Below are 19318 nucleotides of genomic sequence, written 5' to 3' on the forward strand. Positions count from 1 at the left end.
CCAAACACAGGGCTATGCACTTTACGATTTTGCGGGAGCGTGCTATTGAAGAGGTGAGGTTTTTTCCTTATTCAGTTTTCTTAAGCATTCTATAAGTTTTGCCTACATTGAAGGGATTATCACCCATTTTGTGTGAAACAGTTGGTTGTGCTCGAAAGTCTTAAAAAGAGAGAGATTGAAGCATTGCACCATCTCACCACCACCCAAAAGACTCGTAGGCGTTTTTGTTTCTTCTGTTAATTTTTTTTGTTATGTTGTTTTTGTTTCTTTATCTATCTATCTATCTTTCTCGTGAACTTGGTATGCTATACAAAATTATAATTATTTTTTCCAAGATTGCTTATACACAACACAACACAAAGGAGTTGAACAGAATGATGAGTGACAGTACTGTACTCGTGGGTGCTACTACTATCTATACACATATTCACACGTCCTTGAAAAAAATGCTCTTTGATCACAACCATATAAACCTACTAGTTCGCTCAAAATCCTGCAAATACAAAAATTCACATCGTTACTTAACAGGATAGGATGGTTTAGATTAGTTTGAGTGGAAATACGTATGGGATAGAGTTAGATTACTGGTTTTTTTTTTTTTTTTTTGAGTTTTCGTCAAGGTTAGAACCACTCAGCCATGCATTTAGGGTAAAGCTCACTCTCAGTAGCAATGGAGGAGAGGCCACGAAGCTCTTTCTGAACTTTCCGTCTCTCGTAAAAGACTGAGCACGCAAGGGAATTGCATTTCACTCCGCTTTGCACCACCCAGTCTCCCCCACCACAGTGTCTGCATATCTGCAAATAAGATAATATAAAGAAAAATCAATTAATGGACCAACAAAGTTGGAACTGAATGCATCTACAGAGATTCACCAAGGTCACAACTTAAGCACACATGGAAAGAGGTCTACACTCGTTCTTGTTATAAAATAGCAAACATTTCTGAAAGATAATCTGAAACTAATAAGTCTCCACTTTTTAGCATAAATTGTTTTGCGACTACCATGAGATGAAACTGTCTCTTTGAATTCAAAGTGTGTGCAAGATTAAATGCAAATGCTCACATCAGAAAGTGTACAAGTTTCTATGAAGCACACGATCTCTTGGAAAGTAAAGACAGTAAGATGATGGTTGTAAACGTTACCAAGTTCTGTAACAGTTCATAAACGTTAGATTTTGGAGTACTTACCGTGGCTAGGTGTTGCATCTCTCTCTCCAACTTTGAAGTCTTCCAAACAATGGTTGCAGCAGCAGCACTTTTATTTTGAAGGCACCGGTTGCATAGTTGAGCAGATTCTTGAACAACTTCCCCACACAAGATGCAATGTTTCGATAGATAAAAATAATCAATCCTTGTTTTGTGTGAGTTTTTAGAGTTTAAGGGACGTTGACCAAGGGAGCTTCTGGTGAGACGGGGCATCTCCAAAAACCACTGGTTTAAGTCTGCACCCACGAGTCCAAATACCCTTTGCAAAGCTGGTATAATTTGTTTGTTGATGTAGTATAAGTCATTCAGTCGGTAGGGTGTATCGACGTCCAAAAGAACCAGTGGATCAACAACCATATCAACAAGTCGAGCTCCTGGCTCCCCATGAATCACAACATAAGGCACTCGTTCAGCATAGCGTGGCTCTGTCCGAGGGTCTGCTTTCATTGATTTGGTTGCCACAATAGCTGCTGGAGGAAGGAGTGAAGAGTCTCTTGTGCTGTAAGTACCCAACCGAACTTCTTTTGCAAAGATAAAATCTTGAAGAGACACTCTCCCTGATAGTATCCGCTTCCACTGTCTATACAAGTACGACTTAACCTGCACAATGAATAGAGAAAAGCAGATGTACGACACTGCAGTTTCAGCTGATAATTCGAAAGAGTGCAAGAAATCAAATTTGTACCTTAGAGATGTTCTTCTGTTCAAAAAAGAGTCTCAACGATTGCTCCATAGTTTTCGCAACAGCTTCACAAGTGTCTCTTCGAACAGTTTCAATACCTTTTGCATCAAATATAGGCTCTCTCTGATTGGGACTTTCATAACTGTACCCAACATAACGCTTCTTCGTAAGAAGGAAACAAGGGTGATAGACTTTCTCCATCTTTAAAGTGACTGGGTGTGGGTTCATTTCAGTTATTGCAGATGCAATCTCTTGTCCGACTACAAAAGCTTCTTTTACAGTTCGTCCTTTTAGGAGGACAAACATACTACAGAAGTAATTAAAATGCATGAGGCCACGAGGAAGAAGTAAATAAAGAAACTGTGATACATACTTGTCAAGGCTGCTGAAATGACCATAATAAACACTCGGAAGTAATACGAATATATATTAACTTATGCAAGCATGAAACCCTGGCTATACTTTATATTGTAGGAAGTTAAAATAGTGCCATGAAAGATGGTGGTTAATGTTTACCTATCAGTGTCACCATATACAACTCTAGCGTTCCAATTATCATTGGCATTGACGAATGAAATAGCCTTCTCAAGTGTGCTACGACCACACTGGACAATACTATCTGCCAGCTCTGCACAAGGCATTCGACCACTGAAGCCAGCAGCAGTATAACCATAAGTCACATTTGCTATCAGCTTTAAAGCAAGCTGCCTCGCATTAAATATCTGAAAGAAGACACTGTATACCATCAAAATTGCAAATTTTATCTTCAAACCAAAAATTTGGACTCTGATCAAGATAACCATACCCGGTGAAGAACTGCTTCTGAAGGAGTCAACTTTTTCATTGCTTTTTTCACCATTATTCTTGTAGACAGAATCTCCTCTAGCAGCCTAGGTAAAATTCCTCTACGCACCTATAGAAAGAAGAGAAGGTGACTACTATGCTTAAGCTAAATAAGAAAAGAACTCATCGATGCAGAAAACAATGATGCTTTCGGGAAATAAGATCATTGTTTGCATTGATTATGATGACTTTAAATACAAGATTTAATTTGCTCAAGAAAAACAATGCACATTACCTCTGGTGGCACGTACATCACACTGTTTGGGGTCTGTAGGATCTGATTTAAATCCTGAAGAACATCGAGGTCTAGAGAGTATGAGCTGACCCCAAGGGTGTTCATCTTCAAATGTGCAAGTTTTCCGAGACATGTAGAAAAGCACAGATTATATGCTATAATCATTGAAGGGTAAAGAGATTGAAAATCCAACACAATAACAGGATCATCGTAAAAGGCAGATTCTGGTTCCATCACAAGAGGTACACATTCCATAGCTGGCTGAGAGGCAACCTACATGATCACATGATTTAGTTAGGAGAATACTAATGAGTAAGAAGGGCGTGAAAAGATTATGAAAGCTATCATGAAGACAAAACAAGGCATGACCAGTCCATTGAATAAGGCCAGACGACTGGTTATAATCCAAGAAACGTTAAAAGTAAATCACTTGGAAGTAGCAGATAAAACGAACCTGTTGGTTTCCTGGAGAAATAGCAAGATAATTTTGTGTATGTGCTAATCTCAGAAGCATGGATTCCACTCTGTACTGTGAACCTCGGGAGAGAACTGAGAAAAAGTCTATACCAAAAACACGAGCAAGTTCTGACGTACGATTTATCTGCAAACAATGATTTAGTGGGATCAACAACTTGCAGATAATTCACTATATAAATCAAGTTCTAAATGTTACATACCATGTCAAGTTGGCTCATTATCTCAAGGTTCAAATTTGCTCGCCGAATCACATATTCTATGCATCTATATCTTGCACCCGCAGGACCACTTGAAAACCATTCTGTCAATACCTTATAGGGGATTGATGGAACCTTCTGCCTCAAAACAGCCTCTGACACAGCTTCAATCGTGTACATGTTGAGTTTAACTTCCCCGCGAATCAAACGCCATGCATTGAGAACAATTCTACCTCCAACATGAACACCACTAGCATGTGTGCGGCCCCACTCGTCCTCAATTACCACTTCTTCTACTTGAGCAGGATTAGCTACCAACGGATCTGGCAGCAGATTATTACCAAGTTTTCTCTTATTATCTGAATTGTTTGTTGTGGTCGGAGATGGCGTCCTAGATATATTATTGAGAAATCTTATACCAAGCTGTGCAGCTCTTTCAGCTAGAAAACCAATGGATCCGCCCTGTATATCCCAGCCCAGAAGAACATCTGGATCCCATTTACATAAAGTCTCAATAAAATATCTGAATAGTTGCCTCTCTTCAAGGAATACAGACAACTTGCATCCAGATAGGCCATCAACATTTCTGTAGTGAGACAACAATAAAAGCATGAATACGTCAGGCGCAAGATTTCTAAGAAACCAAAAAAAAGTAAATCTGGTATATTACCTCTGATCAATGCTATCTGGACTAAATAAAAGCACAAATACTTCAGCTACAAAACTATCGTCATTCTGCACGACGAGAGCTATAACATTGACAGAATCAAATCGTGGATCAGGTCGCAGGTCCCCTCTAGACTCTGCATGAACCTATAAGTTTATAGATATTAACATGTATCAATGAACCTTTTCGCAGAAGACATCATCTTAAATTAAGAAAGTTCATTTGTACTACAGAGGGCCGTTTGGTAACAGCATTAACAAAATATAATATACTAAGACGAGCTTGTAAAGGTCAAAACTCATTTTAACGAGCTGCACGTTTTGACTTCCTAAGTCCACTGTTTGTAAACCATTCCAAGTGTCCATTACTAATCTATACGTGCAAAGGCCATTTGAGGACTCTTAGTAATTGAAGCTGTAGCTTCACAAAGACGAGGGTTAAGTTAAAGCACCTCTATACTCAGAATTGTAAGCTGTTGCCCCGCACCCATGCTCGCAGGATCTCGGAATCCCATTTGACTTAAGGGAGTGGGCCCAGATTTCCCATCAGGGCCTGAAATCTGAGACAGCTCTTGGGAAACACTGGCCTGCAAGTTAAGATTAAGAAACGTTCCTTTGGGTTTCAGATCTATCTCCGACTCTGTATAAGCATTTGATTCTGAATTCACAAAAAGGTTATTATGCTGCTCCACGTGCTCAGACACAGACACCACATTAGATGCAGAAGCAAGATCAGTGAAACTTGCTCCACGATCATTATGATTATCTCGTAATGGTTGTTTTTCTGAATCAATATTAGAGTCTCCTGGACGTGGAAAAATTCAAAAGTTTAAAACAAAAGTTATCATTTTCACTTACTTTTAATGAAATGAATATCTTAATCAGGGACAGTACCATTTTCGTAAGGGAAAACGCTTTAAGCATGTATATTGAAACTTTGAGAATATGTTAAATTGAATTAAATTAGGCAGTCCAGTGACTTCCGACTAACTCTACACAATACCTTTGTCATTCGATATCCATTGTAAAACAGAATCCACAGAAGGGGGTGAAAAGGCAGGGGTCAGTAGGTAAAGATTGGAGCCGTCATTGAGATGATGCAAGGGAATACCAAGGGAAGTTCCTTGGAAAAAGTGTTTCTTTTCCTCCTTGTTGTCCTCCAAGGGAAAAAACGGGATGTCGTTGGAATTTCCCTCTTCCAAGAGAACAAAAAACAAACAGGATGTCAGAAGTATCTCAGGTCGAAGTAAAAATAAATAAAGAGCACAGCCAGAGAGAAGTTCTGCAAGAACTTAAGTTGACCTAACTTCAGTTTTATAAATTTATATTTCAACCGCATTTGCATTAACTGTAGAAGTGGCAGAAACTAGAACCAGAACAAGATGAGTAAAGGTACCATATTCATCATGCTGTTTTTCCCTGGCATGAATTTCATGAGAATGTGCAGAATCCTGCAGTCCAGCACTTAGGCAATCGAGAGAAGGAGGCTTCTTGCTTAAGGTTAGGCATATTAATCTTCCCGTCTCATCAGTTTCATTGGCAGTTGACTCTTGCTCCCTCCCCGATTTTTGGACACTATCTATTTCAATCCCAACATGTATATTGCTAGACACTAGTGTTCCTGATTCCACAGTTTGTGGATCCTTACCAAATGGAACAGTGGTAGATGACAAATTCCTTAAAACTTCATCACTGTTTTGACTTGCTGTCTCTTTAGCTGAACATCTATCAACAGAATGAAGTTCAGATGACTCAGTGGATATATTACACTCGCAATTTCCAGAATCTATAGGAGATAAATTTGGAGTATCGCCACAAACAAATTCGCTAAATTCTGCAGAAAGAGCAGGACCTTGTTTTTTGGCCTCACATCTCAAGGTGCACTCATTTTTTTCCCCGTGTCGGGAATCTCTAACCTTCCTAGACTTCATATGCTGTGAAACAGGCGATTCTCCATGGCATAACCGTTTTTTTCTCATCAAGTCCCGCAGAGAACATCCAGCCAAAACGTTTCTGTCAATTGTATTACAAACATCTGCTTGATGTTCTTTGACTGGAACAATATAATTGTCTGTCATCTCATTCATGGGGTAAGAACTAATCTTTGTTAAACCAAGTTTATCACTAGCATTTGTACTGTCAAAGTCCTTCTGAAGATTTTTGGTCAGTGTAAAAGGTAAAGGTCCCCATACTGAGTTGCTAGGCTTGTTGCTCTTAGAGAAGCTCCTGTTCTTATACTCCATTACTTCACTCGTATGTAAATCACTCTTTCTGTATCTCCGGAATGAATTTTCGCTTGCTCCATTTGAAGTGGAGCTATCTGGAACATCACTAGCGACTTCTATTTCAAGAGATTGTTTGTCGGATGAAGTTCTAAGATTCTGGCTATCAGGATTACTAGGTAAAGCTCTCTTAGTCGAACTCCCAAAGTCTGGAAGATTTTCCTGAGAATCAAGAATGTCTTGACATTCCTTTTGGGATTGGCTCACATAATCTGTACTAGCCATTTCAAGAACCTTGTTAATAGACGCTAAAGGCAAAAGAGGACTAAGGATAGTTTCCCGGAGAATCTCATCATCTGAGTTTATGTCCTCTGCAGCCTGAGATGAGGCAAACCACTTAAAGAGACCCAAGGCTTCAGCATCTTGTATTTGAGCAGGTGTATCTCTGTCCGTGGGTGTTTTCATATATTCATCATTTTCCATTGATGCTTCTTCACTCTTCTCGCCAAGTGGAGAAAGCTGTTCTGATGCAGGAAACTCACTGCATGTACCAACCATATGATTCAAAGCCTGTAGATCAGTAATTTCAGGTTTGGCATGCATATCTGGACCAGCTGAAGATACTGCAGTAGGCTTCATACCAGGCGGAGACAATTCAACTTTGTTTAGCATTTCTTTAAGCATATTCCCAAACCCAACATAATCTGACATAGTCTGCAACACATCAGCTGCAGAGGGTTTACCAGGATCAGGAGGTATAGGTGCATCATGCACACCAGTCCTTTCATACTCCTCCTGAACAAAAGTGACGAGGTTAGGCAAGGTAATACCAACTAAATAATTTCAAAGTAGAACCAAGAAAGTAGAATGAACCTCCCAAATTGCCACAAGCGACTGAACCATGTTAGTATCAGACTGGGCTTGTGAAAGGGAGTTGTACATTTTAAACTGTTGATTGAGAATATCTACAAGAGAAGAGGCTAGTTCAAACGTCCGGTCATACATGAAACACAAACAATTAAATTTCGAATCAGGAAAATTACCACTACTAGTAGCATCTCCCTCAAGTTCACAGAGACTCTGACGTCTGTAATGGTGTTGGTGCCTATGCTGGCTCTGGCTCAACGGTGTATCAGATTCTTCAGAGAGATTCCACATCCACTGACCTGGGATTGTTGACAAGCTCCAAACAGGAAAACTGACGCTTGCAGCAGCACTTGAATTTGCCTGCTACATTGTTTCAGTATTGTGATATAAAAGAAGATAAAACTACCACACAATATAACGCAAAGCATCAAGTATTTGAAGATCTACCTTTGTAATAGCCACTTCGTCAATCCTTTGTCCCGGACAATCATCCAAATCAAATCTCCTTGGCCGGAAATGGTGAGGCACTGGGCTACGGAACTTCATCTTTGATATATGCACATGACCCATTCCATACAAATTATAATCAACCTATAGAAGAAAATCACAGAAACTTCAGTATTGAAATGCAGACAAACTGTCGTGGAATTACAGGGAGGGGGACACTTAGTATCTAAGGTTTGGTTGGAAGGGTTCAAGAGCAAATATATAAGTGAAAAGTAGCTGAAAACTGACAAGTAAGGAAGGCTTCAGGGCACCAAAAGACTATTCTCAAATTATTATATATAGTTGTGGTTGGATCAGCATTACTTATTAACATGAATATGTGCATGACTATCCCATAGAAAAAGTATCCCCCCAGCTCCGTTTTTCATTTTAATTACATTTTGATGGTACATAATCCGTAGCAATTTTGACAGAATAACTTTCATATCTGAAATTGCTAAGTTTGACAAAATCCTAGTCACTAAACGATTTCTTTGGAATACATAACAACGAAAAATTACCAGAAACTGGAGAATAAAGGGAATATGAGACTCGTAAGGCTGCAAACTTTTACCAAGAACAGCACCTGCCTAGAGAGGAAAATAAAAAGAGTTATCAGCATACTATTTTCACCAAAATTATATGCATCATACATAAAGTACAGAATAATGGCGGAGTGGAATCATCAAGATATCGTACCAGAAGAAGACTGGCAGCACGAGCCACATCGGGTGGATGGTAGCTACTATACTGTTAAGGTGATTAAATAATAAACTGCTCAAGAAAATGGTATTGCTCGAAAATTAAATATACAGGATACAGATAAATCTTCACAAAAGCCTCCTCTGTTGAGTGGTACCCATAAAACTTCTTTGCTCTTACAATCTCACAATCATGGATATGTTGCCTTTTTGAAGCAGCATTTCCCTTAAGCTACAAGCCCAAATCAAGTATCAATATTGATTGTAACACATCTATGGGAACACGCAGAAACCACAAAAAAAAAAAAAAAAAAAAAAAAAAAAAGCCAGATACATAAACGCAGCTCATTGTCAAGAGTCAAGACTAAAAAACCATGGCTCACTTGGTATAAAATACACACCTTTAGAGCCTTCTCTAACTCAAGGGATAAAGCAAGTGTACTTCCATCCACTGAAGCAAAAAAAAAGGAAAATTGTCATTGGTGCTTGACTAGCTAACTCTAGTATATTTCTCAGTAGACTTATAAATGGGTTACGAATTCATACCTCCTTTATGATGCTCAAGTGGAATTTCTGAGCACGGAATATAGAGATATGGTAAAGCCTATAAGAGAAACAAAGTTTCCAATCTTAGCAACAAGCAAACAAACTTTTTTTTCTTAAAACAAGATAGTAAAATTAAAACTCTTACACGATGAATGTGCAAGCAAGTCTTCTGACCAGCAGGTGTAGAGCCGTATATCCTTATAACAGGGACTTCATTTACCTCACTACCTTAAATTCCCAGCAACAAATCAAATAGTAACAAGTCAAAAACTTGCCCTTTAACATCTAACGAAACTGGAGCATTACTCTAGTCAAAATTTCTGAAGTCAACCATTGGATTCAAAAAGGCGTAAGCTTTAGAAAGTATAAAGAGAGAATTTTGCCTTACCTTGGAAGCTACTGTAGCAAATATTATAACCAGGGATTGGAGAAGCCATGTAATAATCGATTGAAACTATCCGTAAACTGAAAACATTGGAACCGGATTGAGAATCAGCCATGGCTGTTTCGCCGTGACTTTGACCGGAACCACGAATTATGATTTGGCGCCAGTACCCGCAGAATCTGAAACCAAAAAATCAAACCGGATCATTCCGTTTTAAATCTTCTAACCAAACGGTTATAGTTCGGTTCATTTTGTTTAAGACGTGGTTACCTTCAGTGAATCGCTCTCTCTTGCTTGTAGTTTCTTCTACTCTACCTAACCGCGACGCCGCCTGAGTTATCCCAGCTACTTAACCGTTCTCCGACAAAGGTTGCCGGTGTAAAATGTCAAAAAGCAGAAAAGCAACAAACATTTAATTAGTGGGCCTGATAAATATAATGGGCCAATCTAAATTTTAATTATCCATTATGCTTTTTTGAAAATTTACCCCAAGTTAAATATTCTGTGACCCGTTTAAATCTAAAAACCCAAATCCACATTTGCATAAACTCTATGAAAAGCGAAATTTCAAATGGATGGTTCTTGGAAGATATTAGATCTTGTATGTGTATCTTCAACTGAAGGACAAGACAAGTGCCCGTTAACTAGGAGTTGTCTTTTAACAGATGAGAAAAAGACAGCAAAATAAAAGACAAAGCCATTTAAAGCCTAAAGTATAACTCATTTGATTCAATTTTCATAACAAATAATTATTCAATAAAAACAAATCGACCACTAGTCCCAGACGTGGGAGTGACGTAACGACCTCGTGTAAGAACTATCGGAGATACAAAAATATAATAGGAAAAATTAAAGAAAAAAGAATATAATAATTGAATCAGATTTTGTCGATGTTCTCAGAGACGTTCTTCATACGTGGACGGACTTCAGGGTCACCTTCGGTACAAGCGAGAGCTAGATGAAAAACGGACAAGACTTGTTGCTTGGCGTGAACTTCTTGAAGTAACATTGGATCAACCATGTCCGACAATGGAGTCTCCTCTTCAAACCCTTTCCTCACCCACTTCACCAAATCCGGCACCTCAACAACCACCGTAGACGTCGAGGAAGAGCTTAACGGAGAAGAATCCGGCGATTTCCCGGTGAGAAGCTCCATAAGCACAACACCGAAGGAGTATACGTCCCATTTCTGAGTAGGCCTCCCTCCAGGGAGCCGGGCCTCGGGGGCTTTATAGCCGTTGGATCTATCTGAGGGTTTGATGGAAGTGTAAGGAAGAGCTCCACCTAAGAAACCACCCGCAGCAGAGGAGGAGGAAGGTTCGTTAGAAGAGGCAGAAGCGGCAGTGATGGTGATGAGACGTGTGAGACCGAAGTCAGAGATGTAAGGAGTGAAGGAGGAATCAAGAAGAATGTTGGAAGGCTTAACGTCGCCATGTACCAACTTCCTTGGACTACACTCGTGTAGATAAGCTAACCCACGCGCAGCTCCTTTTGCGATCTTTATACGCGTTGACCATGTTAAGCTCGGTGATGGTTGACCATTCCTCCCTATTCACACACCAAAACAAACAAGTATCCAATATTAAAGTAAGTAATGAGTTACGATGAGAAAAAGACGGGACAGCTAGAGGCTCAACAGAGTGGGTGTATAAAATCATTACTCTTAGCCCACAAGTAAACTTCTCTCATCATTGTTTCCTCATTCTGCTATTTTTACTAATTACTTCTACTCTAAGACTCTACCACACTTAAATCATATACTAATACTTAAAAAAGATATTTATTATTCGGACATGTCGAATTCTCTTACAAGACATGTCTCTTTTACATGTAACTTGACTAAATTCTAAATTAAAATACCAAAATATGCCTAAAAAGAGAAAGAAATCTTGGTCCACTCTTGCTTTGACAATCCCACAAACTATCTCTCAGATCTAATCTCATCTCTCACTAAGGTAGTAATGTCTAATCTAGCGTTGACAAAGTCAAAGTCAACATAAATTTCTTAAGTCAATAGAACAGAACCGGATCTCAAACTTTAGTTAGTAGACTAATTCGATAAGCAGAAAAAGAAGAAGGAAGAAGTAATGTAATACCTCTAAGAGCATCAGCTAAACTTCCATTGTTAACGAAGTCACTAATCAAAAGCTTCTCATCAGGAGCCCAATAATAAGCTCTTAACTTCACCACATTAGGATGTTTCACTTTCCCCATAGCTTGAACCTCCGTAACAAACTCTTTATACCTCTGTTCCCCTCCTTCCCCAAGTCGCCGCACCGCCACCGGAACTCCATTCCCTAACACCACTTTATACACTATCCCTAACCCACTCTTCCCCAAAACATATGCAGAAGCTCTCAACAACTCATCAAGCTCAAAAGAAAACCCTTTATCAATCGCTACAAGCTCTCCATCTCCTTTCCCTTCTCCTCTCTCATTACCTTCCGCTTCCGAATCATCCTCTTTCGGAAACCCCGTGATACAACAACACGATTTCCCCTTCACCGAACCACCACCGAGTTTCGCATTCCCTGTGCAGCTACACCCTCCCTCAGAGTCTTTTTTCTTCCAGTACAAGTAAACTAACACTAAACCAATAAAAGCTACACTTGCTGCATCTGCCACCGAGATCAACACTATTAATCCAGTACTTAACCCTCTTCTAGAATCCGCATTATTCTCGGGCGACTTTCGAGTCCCCGGAGAGTTCTCATCAGTGTCTTTACAAGTTTTCTGGAGAGGGAAACCACACAGTTTCGGATTATTGAGAAATGCGGTTGGCCCCTGGTTAGAGAACGAACCAGATTGAGGAATCTCGCCGGAGAAATCGTTGTTCCGGAGATCAAGAGAGACTGTCACCGGTAGATTTCCTAAGGAATTAGGGATTTGGCCGGATAAATGGTTAAAGGAGAGATTCAAAGTACCAGAGAGAGACTTAAGCTCTCCGATATCCTTAGGGATTTCGCCGGAAAATTCGTTAGCAGAGAGATCAAGCTGAGCTAAATTAGTCAATTCCGGCCAGATATCACCAGGAATCTCACCGGAAAAGTTGTTAGCGGAGAGGATCAACCGTTGAAGCTGTTTACACTTGTTGAGATCCGGTGAAAGAGTTCCAGAGAGCGAATTCATAGACAAATCGAGATTCTGAAGCTTTGGGAGTTTACAGATCGAAGGAGGAAGAGTACCGGAGAGATTGTTACCGTATAAGAAGATACTATGAAGCGACGTCGCGTTGAATAATTGAGTAGGAATTGAACCGTAAAGTTCGTTGTTGTGGAGGTTAAGACGACGGAGGTAAATAAGTGAGCCAAGCTCTGAGGGGATGTAGCCACGGAGATGTTTTCCGGCGAGGGAAATTCCAACGACGCGAGAGGTAGAAGAGTCTGAGATGTTCATACAGGAGATTCCGGACCAATGACAAGGATCGGTGTCGTTATCGTTCCAATCGGAGAAAGCGGAGGAGGAGGAGTGATCGACGGCGGATTTGAGTGAGAGTAAAGCGATACCGTCGGGGGAAAGAGAAAGAGAAGGAGAAGTGTTGAGGAGATGAAGAAGAAGATGGAGAAGAAGTGAGAGAAGGATCATTTCTCTGTACTTGAATTTTTCTGGTTTGTGAAAATAACAGAGAGTGAAGAAGGTGGGTGACGAAAGAATGAGAGATTGGTTGGTTCTTGAAGGGTATTTATTTATGTTAGTTATACCTTTTTAATCATACTGTAATCAATTAATTAAGGGCAAAACATCAATTTATGGCAACGTATTTAATAATTCAATTACAAATTTTTTGTTTTCATTTAATTTAGTTTGACATAACACATTTTTGTAATAATGTTTGCCAAAATTTCTATTGGTCATCAGTAATTTTGTCGATTGATACCGTTTTGATTGTGACTAATCGTAAAATATATAGCGGTATTACAAATATCATTTTTATTGTAATGTTTTAGAAAAAAAAGTTTTACTGTTTGGGGGTTCATAAATTAGATCCACTATTAACATAAAATTATCTAAATTAGTAATGTTTATATTGATGAGTACTATAATTTTGACTGACTGTGAGTACTGTAATTTTGAGACTTTGTGAACAAAGGTAAAAGTATGGTGGCATGTGTAATTGATTGCCAATTATATATTTATTTATCATAATGATATTTTTTTTTCGCCATTTTTTTTTTTTCATTATAATGATATCATAATGATAAAGAAACAAAAAAAGAGAGAAAAATATCATAGTGGTCCTCACAAACATGGATTAGCCTAATCCAAATGTTGATTAGGGTAAATAACTAACACTACTCACGTAAGTGTTAGGGATTAGCAAATGAAGGAGGTACGGAACATTGTAACTCCTTGGGAACTGTTACGGTCAGGGTCCCTGTCCCTCACTTAGCCGTCGAAGTAAATGCCATGCCTTTGACACGTGCTCGCTGGTCTCTCAAAGTCTCTGTATAGAAGTTTTTTCCAATAATTGTGTTTAAAATTGAGTTTTATAAATCTTTTTCTTATTATAAATCTTTTTCTTATTATTTCAATTTTGCGACTAACATCTTAGAATATTTTTCATAAAAGGGTTATCAATTTAGTTTAAATTAATTTTTCTGTAAATTTACATTTTAGAATCAGTTTAAAATGAATTTTCTGTAAATGTACATTTAAACTATACTATTTGAGGTGTGTTGTTAATGTCGTTATGTCCCCCTATAATCATTAAAACACGCTTAGAAGCTAACTAAAGCATGAAATCTATAAGATAATATCTTATTTAAGTGAAGTATGAGAAATGAGATTAAATCATTTTATTTATCACATCATGTTTCTACTGTCTAGTCTACTAAACTAGGATAAAATTATTTCACCGTCATTGTTGCTAGTTTCGAAAGTGGCTTTATATTTGCTATGCTTACGGATTCTTTTGGTTTTGGCTGGCTTGGCTAAATTTTAATTCTATTATTCACATGATCAAGAAATTGAACCAAAATTAATATCACTACTTACCAATTTGGTATGAGTTTTTTTTTTCCGACCAATGTTGTCCGCAACTGTTAAAATATACAGTACATCTACATCATACATGTTTCTGTCATGTGGTAGTTCGATTTGTAGAATGGACCAACAAACTACTCTCACGTGTTACCATACAGATATTATATCACGTTCTACCATACAATCTTAACACATATAGATATAGTCTCAAGATTGAAAATGAACATCGTAAAGATTACTCAACTTCAGCAGCTCTTTAAAGTTTTGTATTACCAACAAAAAATTTCCAATACAAATACTGGTGGAAAAATATTCTCCCGAATTTTGCTTTTTCCCTTCTACTTTGCTCTTTTTTTTATTTTTCATTGTTCTTACATCATTTAGCCGTCACACCCAATTGATAAAAAGAAAAAGAAATGAGTATATGGATTCCTAGGTATAATGATGTCTGGATTATCTGTTACAAGTTTTACACCAAGAATATTAATGATGATATCAGCATATTGGAAGAAGATGAAGCACTCATTGATTCCACCGGTGGATGAGTTTCTCTCAAGAAACCGTAATCCTTTTGCTTTGCACCCAAGTCATATTCTTTTCGATTATCTTAATTAGCGTTAGTTCTATCTTGCATTATGTTGGCTCCTATGTCGTCTTTTGAAGAAGAGAGGTAGACCCTATTTTGCTAAACTTATGTACTGTATAACATAATAATACTATTTTGCCCAAAAAAGAAGAAGTTATGAGCATGACTTTATATGAATACATCATTAATATTCTACCGGAACGACATATAGTAGCTAGATTTCTACGGAATTTCTTCAGTTTGCGAGTTCTATATAATACAATACTTATCATATAAAGTTGTATGTTTTAATATTAATATTATTGGTGAATGTGGTTAGAAGTTCTTGTCCAAGTTATTTAGACCTTAAATATTACTTCCATGTGTTATATTTTACATGTTATCTCTTGAATTTGGTCTTCTTTTATGTATCAATTAAGTTGAGATGAATATGTATAGATCTTTTACTTTCCCGGATTCGGATAACGGAAAAATTTATAAGAGTCATGCATGCACGTATATTGATACTTAAGATATTACTTGCTCTTGTAAGAGTATGTATCCTAATTCCCGAATATATAATCCGTTTATATCTCTATTAAACGAAGAAAAACATTTCAAGTAACAATGAGATTCACATTATATCAGTTTTCTTATTTTCAATTCACCTTGCCTCCAGCACCGTGATGGTAATACTCGCCGATACATTTTCCGGCTCCTGTGGCTCAACCTTCATTTCTGGAAAGCTTCTCCGGGGACCATCATAGAAAGCAGGCTCTTTAGGCAAAGAAAGAGCATTATTTCCTTCGCCATATATCATGGACACAACGTCTAACATACTTGGTCTATCTTCCGCGTTTTCTTGTACACACAATAGAGCAACTTGAACGCATCTCAACACTTGAGGGTAATCAAGCGCAGAATCTCTCAAAGACAGATCTATCACCTCACGAATTTTGTTCTCTTTAAACAGATTCCACACCTGAGAAAACAGAGTTTCAGCGACTAGTCGACTACGCAAGCAAGAAAGATGAGAATGTTAACAAATAAGAGAAGAAAGTTTTGCTTTTACATGAACTATGAGATTCAAAGGTCCTTCTAAGTCATGGTGAAAGCTATTGTTCTTCCTCCCACAAATGATTTCGAGCATTAGAACCCCAAAGCTGAACACATCTGATTTCGCCGAGAATAGTCCTTCTCTAAAATACTCCGGCGACATATAGCCACTACACAAGAGAGCCTATTAAAATGTGATCAAAGAATCTTCTCCTTGTTTCTAGTCACTCTTAACTTACAATGTGCCAGCAACTCTTTTGGTGTTGGCTCTTGTTTCTTCCGCTCCAAATATCCGAGCCAATCCAAAATCCGATATTTTCGGATTCATATCCTCGTCTAGCAAAATATTACTAGCTTTGATGTCTCTATGTATCACTTTCAATCTTGAGTACTTGTGAAGGTACAAAAGCCCTTGAATGATTCCTTCCATGATCCTGAACCGCAACGTCCAATCCAAAACGTTTTTCCTCAAGGGATCTGCACATATTTGTTGACATTTTTTCAGATGTAATCTCGAAAGATTCTTAGCCTTTTAATAACCAAAATCTCACCAAAGAGGAAGTAGTCAAGGCTCTTGTTCTGCATGTATTCATAAATCAGCATTTTCTCATCTTTTTCGATGCAACATCCTAAAACCTGAACAAGATTTGTATGCTGAAGCTTTGCAATAAGTATAGCTTCGTTTTTAAACTCCACTAATCCTTGGCCAGATGCTAAAGATAGTCTCTTGATAGCCACTTCTTCCCCATTTAATAACTTTCCCTTCAAGAAAGTAGCAGAAACATAAAAATCTGCTTTAAGTTAATCTAAAAAACATGAAGACTCTGGACTACCTTATATACAGGACCAAAACCTCCTTCACCGAGCTTGTTTTCATCGGAGAAGTCATCTGTTGCCGATACTACACTTTCAAAGCTAAAAATCTGAAGCTCGTTATTACTCTTCCTTTCATTTCTCTTGTGTATGCAGCTCCTATCAATTCCCAATTCACGTAGTAGCATTTCTTGGTCTATTGTTGAACCAAACCTTAGTGATAAAATTCTCCTCCGTATGAAACCAATCACTAACATATTAATAGCAAATATTACATTAATAGACATGCTTTTACAAATATTATTCAGCTAAATCTCAGGTACGTACGTACCTTGAGGAGTGAGCTCTCTCCATAGAAAGTAGTATATTCCACGAAATAAAACACGTCCTGGATCATAAAAAGAAAGAAAGAGGGTGAACTTGTTAGTAAGAAAACCATTGAGACTAAAACTGTTTTGTGAGTAATTCTGATACAATTTCTACCTTTTACATTAAATTTCCTCAACACGAGATAGATTATAAACCAAATTATAGGTGTCATGAGGAACAGTGTTGCCACAACAATATGCCAAGCTGCCACTTTTTTGTTCTCTTGACCTACAACATATTCAATATTCCAGAAAACTTAATGTCCAATAGATTTGCTGCAGTTACTAAAGCGACACTGACAAAAAAAACAGAGAATATATTTCCACAAGTTATATACCATTTCCACGGATATATATAGTTCTAGGACTATGAGAAGCCGACCCTTTGTTGGTAGGATAAGTATTCCAGATTTCGCAACCCGTACCATCCGGCTCGGTTGAAGCATAGGCAAGACAAGAAGAGTTTTGCAAACATATAGCACTGCAATCAACTGAACTAAACGTTCCACTAAGTACAAAACCATTGCTTGCGGAAGAAGATACTGTCACTCTGAAAGAAGTGAACCCATATGGCTCATCCCGGACTACGTAACCTGCAGCCAAACAATTCCGGTTCCTATAATTTTGCCTGTTACGTTGCCGATGCATTTGCTCTCTACGCAAAATGCCTTGTTCGTCTATCATTATGGTTGGAAAAAATGTTCTGGCATCGTCCTGATCACCTGAATACATAAAATATTGTCCACTCTTGGTTGAAACGAAGGAAAAGAGGAAACCGCATTCGTTTAACTCCTCTTCGGAGAACCGACCTTTATTCCAAAGCCCGCTACTCCAATACATGTTTCCACGCCACAAGATGGTCAATACGTTTGTGATATTAGTATCCATCCCAAAGACAAAAGATCCAGAAGCAGGTAAAGTATCACCTAACCATGATGTAAGTTCCCATCTCTTCCTGGTCTTGCCATCGAAACCTAGTTTCATCCCAGGAAGAAGAGTATCTGTTGGATAATCGAAACTTTGCCACAAAACCCGCTTCATCGATCCATCAGCATCCATCTCTTGGAGCTGAAGATTTCCAGAATCCAAAAGCTGAAGGGTTGTGTTTCTTGTGGTTTCTATAGAGCTTAGCTCAAGCATGGTTGATGCTCCTCTTAAAATCTTCAATCTGCCAAGAGAATCCACTGTGAGGCTTCCAGAGCGGTCTGAGATTGGATTGTTACGGTTAGCAATCCAGACAGGTCTGTCCTGGCTATCAGTATTAAGATAAAGATTGTTGAACCAAATTCCAAGATACAAGTTTTCTGAATTCTTAAAGTTGAAAAACTTGAGTTTGAAGATTTTAAAAGCAGAAACGAGCTCTTGCCCATCTTTCAAGAACTGACCCTGATGTAGCGTATCTGTTTCACTGCATGATTTTCCTAACAAGAGAGATAAAGTAAGAAGAGAGACAAAGATGCCATTTGAACACATAGTTTCAGAAAGATGGATGATTTGGCAAATAGATTTCTTTCTAAAGTGGTTTTTTAAAGATATATCTTGTTTGTGATCAAAGTCATATCAGAAGTTCCAAGTCTACTACGCTGGGAGACAAAATTGAAGTCTTGGCCGTTGAAGTTTCTAAGCAACAGCTGTTATCACAACTAATTAGCAAGAAAGTGACCACAAAATTGAAGTTGACTCTTATTACCTAAAACAAGACACATACATAACAGAACCAGACGCCATGCTCTTGAGCAATTGTTTTTGTTTTTAACGAACATCTCACGCCTGTTGGGAGAATACAACACCCAATAAGGATTTAAAAGGGGGAGACTACTTACCTGAGAAATAAAAAGCCAATTGCTACCAAGAGAGGAGAAACAGAGTTATATCATTTCTTCATAAAAAGACAAAAAAGTATTTCATCATGGTTCATAAAACCCCAAATCTTATTGGTAAAGAAAAATAAATAATTTATAATCATTTTGTTGAAAGAAAAAAACCCAAAAAAAAAAAAGAAATAAGAAATCCAAAAGC

General features: G+C 38.1%; 3 protein-coding genes across 16 annotated transcripts; all 3 read right to left on the minus strand.

Annotated features, from left to right (window-relative positions):
- Positions 1 to 270: 270 nt before the first annotated feature.
- REV3 (recovery protein 3) lies at positions 271 to 9903 on the minus strand. Of its 7 annotated transcripts, NM_001334304.1 has the most exons (24): positions 9785 to 9880; positions 9518 to 9693; positions 9275 to 9357; positions 9130 to 9187; positions 8985 to 9034; positions 8703 to 8815; positions 8582 to 8624; positions 8404 to 8472; positions 7844 to 7987; positions 7573 to 7756; positions 7403 to 7494; positions 5704 to 7324; positions 5311 to 5502; positions 4760 to 5112; positions 4312 to 4454; positions 3645 to 4227; positions 3422 to 3568; positions 2968 to 3240; positions 2695 to 2802; positions 2406 to 2611; positions 1893 to 2196; positions 1190 to 1807; positions 586 to 795; positions 311 to 493 (listed from the first exon to the last, which is right to left on the minus strand). In NM_001334304.1, exons 2-23 carry the CDS (start codon positions 9627 to 9629, stop codon positions 622 to 624), a joined length of 5670 nt encoding a protein of 1889 aa, NP_001320393.1. In that variant the 5' UTR covers positions 9630 to 9693; positions 9785 to 9880; the 3' UTR covers positions 311 to 493; positions 586 to 621. The 7 variants fall into 7 exon arrangements, with proteins under 7 accessions (NP_001320390.1, NP_001320389.1, NP_176917.2 ...); NM_001334302.1 differs by having other exon boundaries at positions 271 to 795; positions 9785 to 9903; NM_001334303.1 differs by having other exon boundaries at positions 289 to 493; positions 1190 to 2196; positions 9785 to 9884.
- A 317-nt stretch (positions 9904 to 10220) lies between these two features.
- Positions 10221 to 13268, minus strand: AT1G67510 (Leucine-rich repeat protein kinase family protein). Its single transcript, NM_105418.2, has 2 exons — positions 11611 to 13268; positions 10221 to 11062 (listed from the first exon to the last, which is right to left on the minus strand). Exons 1-2 carry the CDS (start codon positions 13097 to 13099, stop codon positions 10392 to 10394), a joined length of 2160 nt encoding a protein of 719 aa, NP_176918.1. The 5' UTR covers positions 13100 to 13268; the 3' UTR covers positions 10221 to 10391.
- Positions 13269 to 15542: 2274 nt separating this feature from the next.
- On the minus strand, positions 15543 to 19272 carry AT1G67520 (lectin protein kinase family protein; the record flags this gene model as incomplete). Of its 8 annotated transcripts, none has more annotated exons than NM_001334310.1 (10): positions 15543 to 16044; positions 16135 to 16288; positions 16358 to 16595; positions 16670 to 16880; positions 16952 to 17181; positions 17263 to 17319; positions 17415 to 17528; positions 17638 to 18021; positions 18109 to 18125; positions 18226 to 19272. In NM_001334310.1, the coding sequence occupies 10 exons, from the start codon at positions 18246 to 18248 to the stop codon at positions 15727 to 15729; spliced, it is 1746 nt and encodes a 581-aa protein (NP_001320506.1). In that variant the 3' UTR covers positions 15543 to 15726. The 8 variants fall into 8 exon arrangements, with proteins under 8 accessions (NP_001320506.1, NP_001320505.1, NP_001320503.1 ...); NM_001334312.1 differs by having other exon boundaries at positions 15568 to 16044; positions 17638 to 18125; positions 18226 to 18720; positions 18990 to 19272; NM_001334309.1 differs by having other exon boundaries at positions 17638 to 17892; positions 18022 to 19272.
- Positions 19273 to 19318: the final 46 nt, after the last annotated feature.

This window comes from Arabidopsis thaliana, assembly GCF_000001735.4.
Source record: "Arabidopsis thaliana chromosome 1 sequence".
Taxonomy (NCBI): Eukaryota; Viridiplantae; Streptophyta; class Magnoliopsida; order Brassicales; family Brassicaceae; genus Arabidopsis; species Arabidopsis thaliana.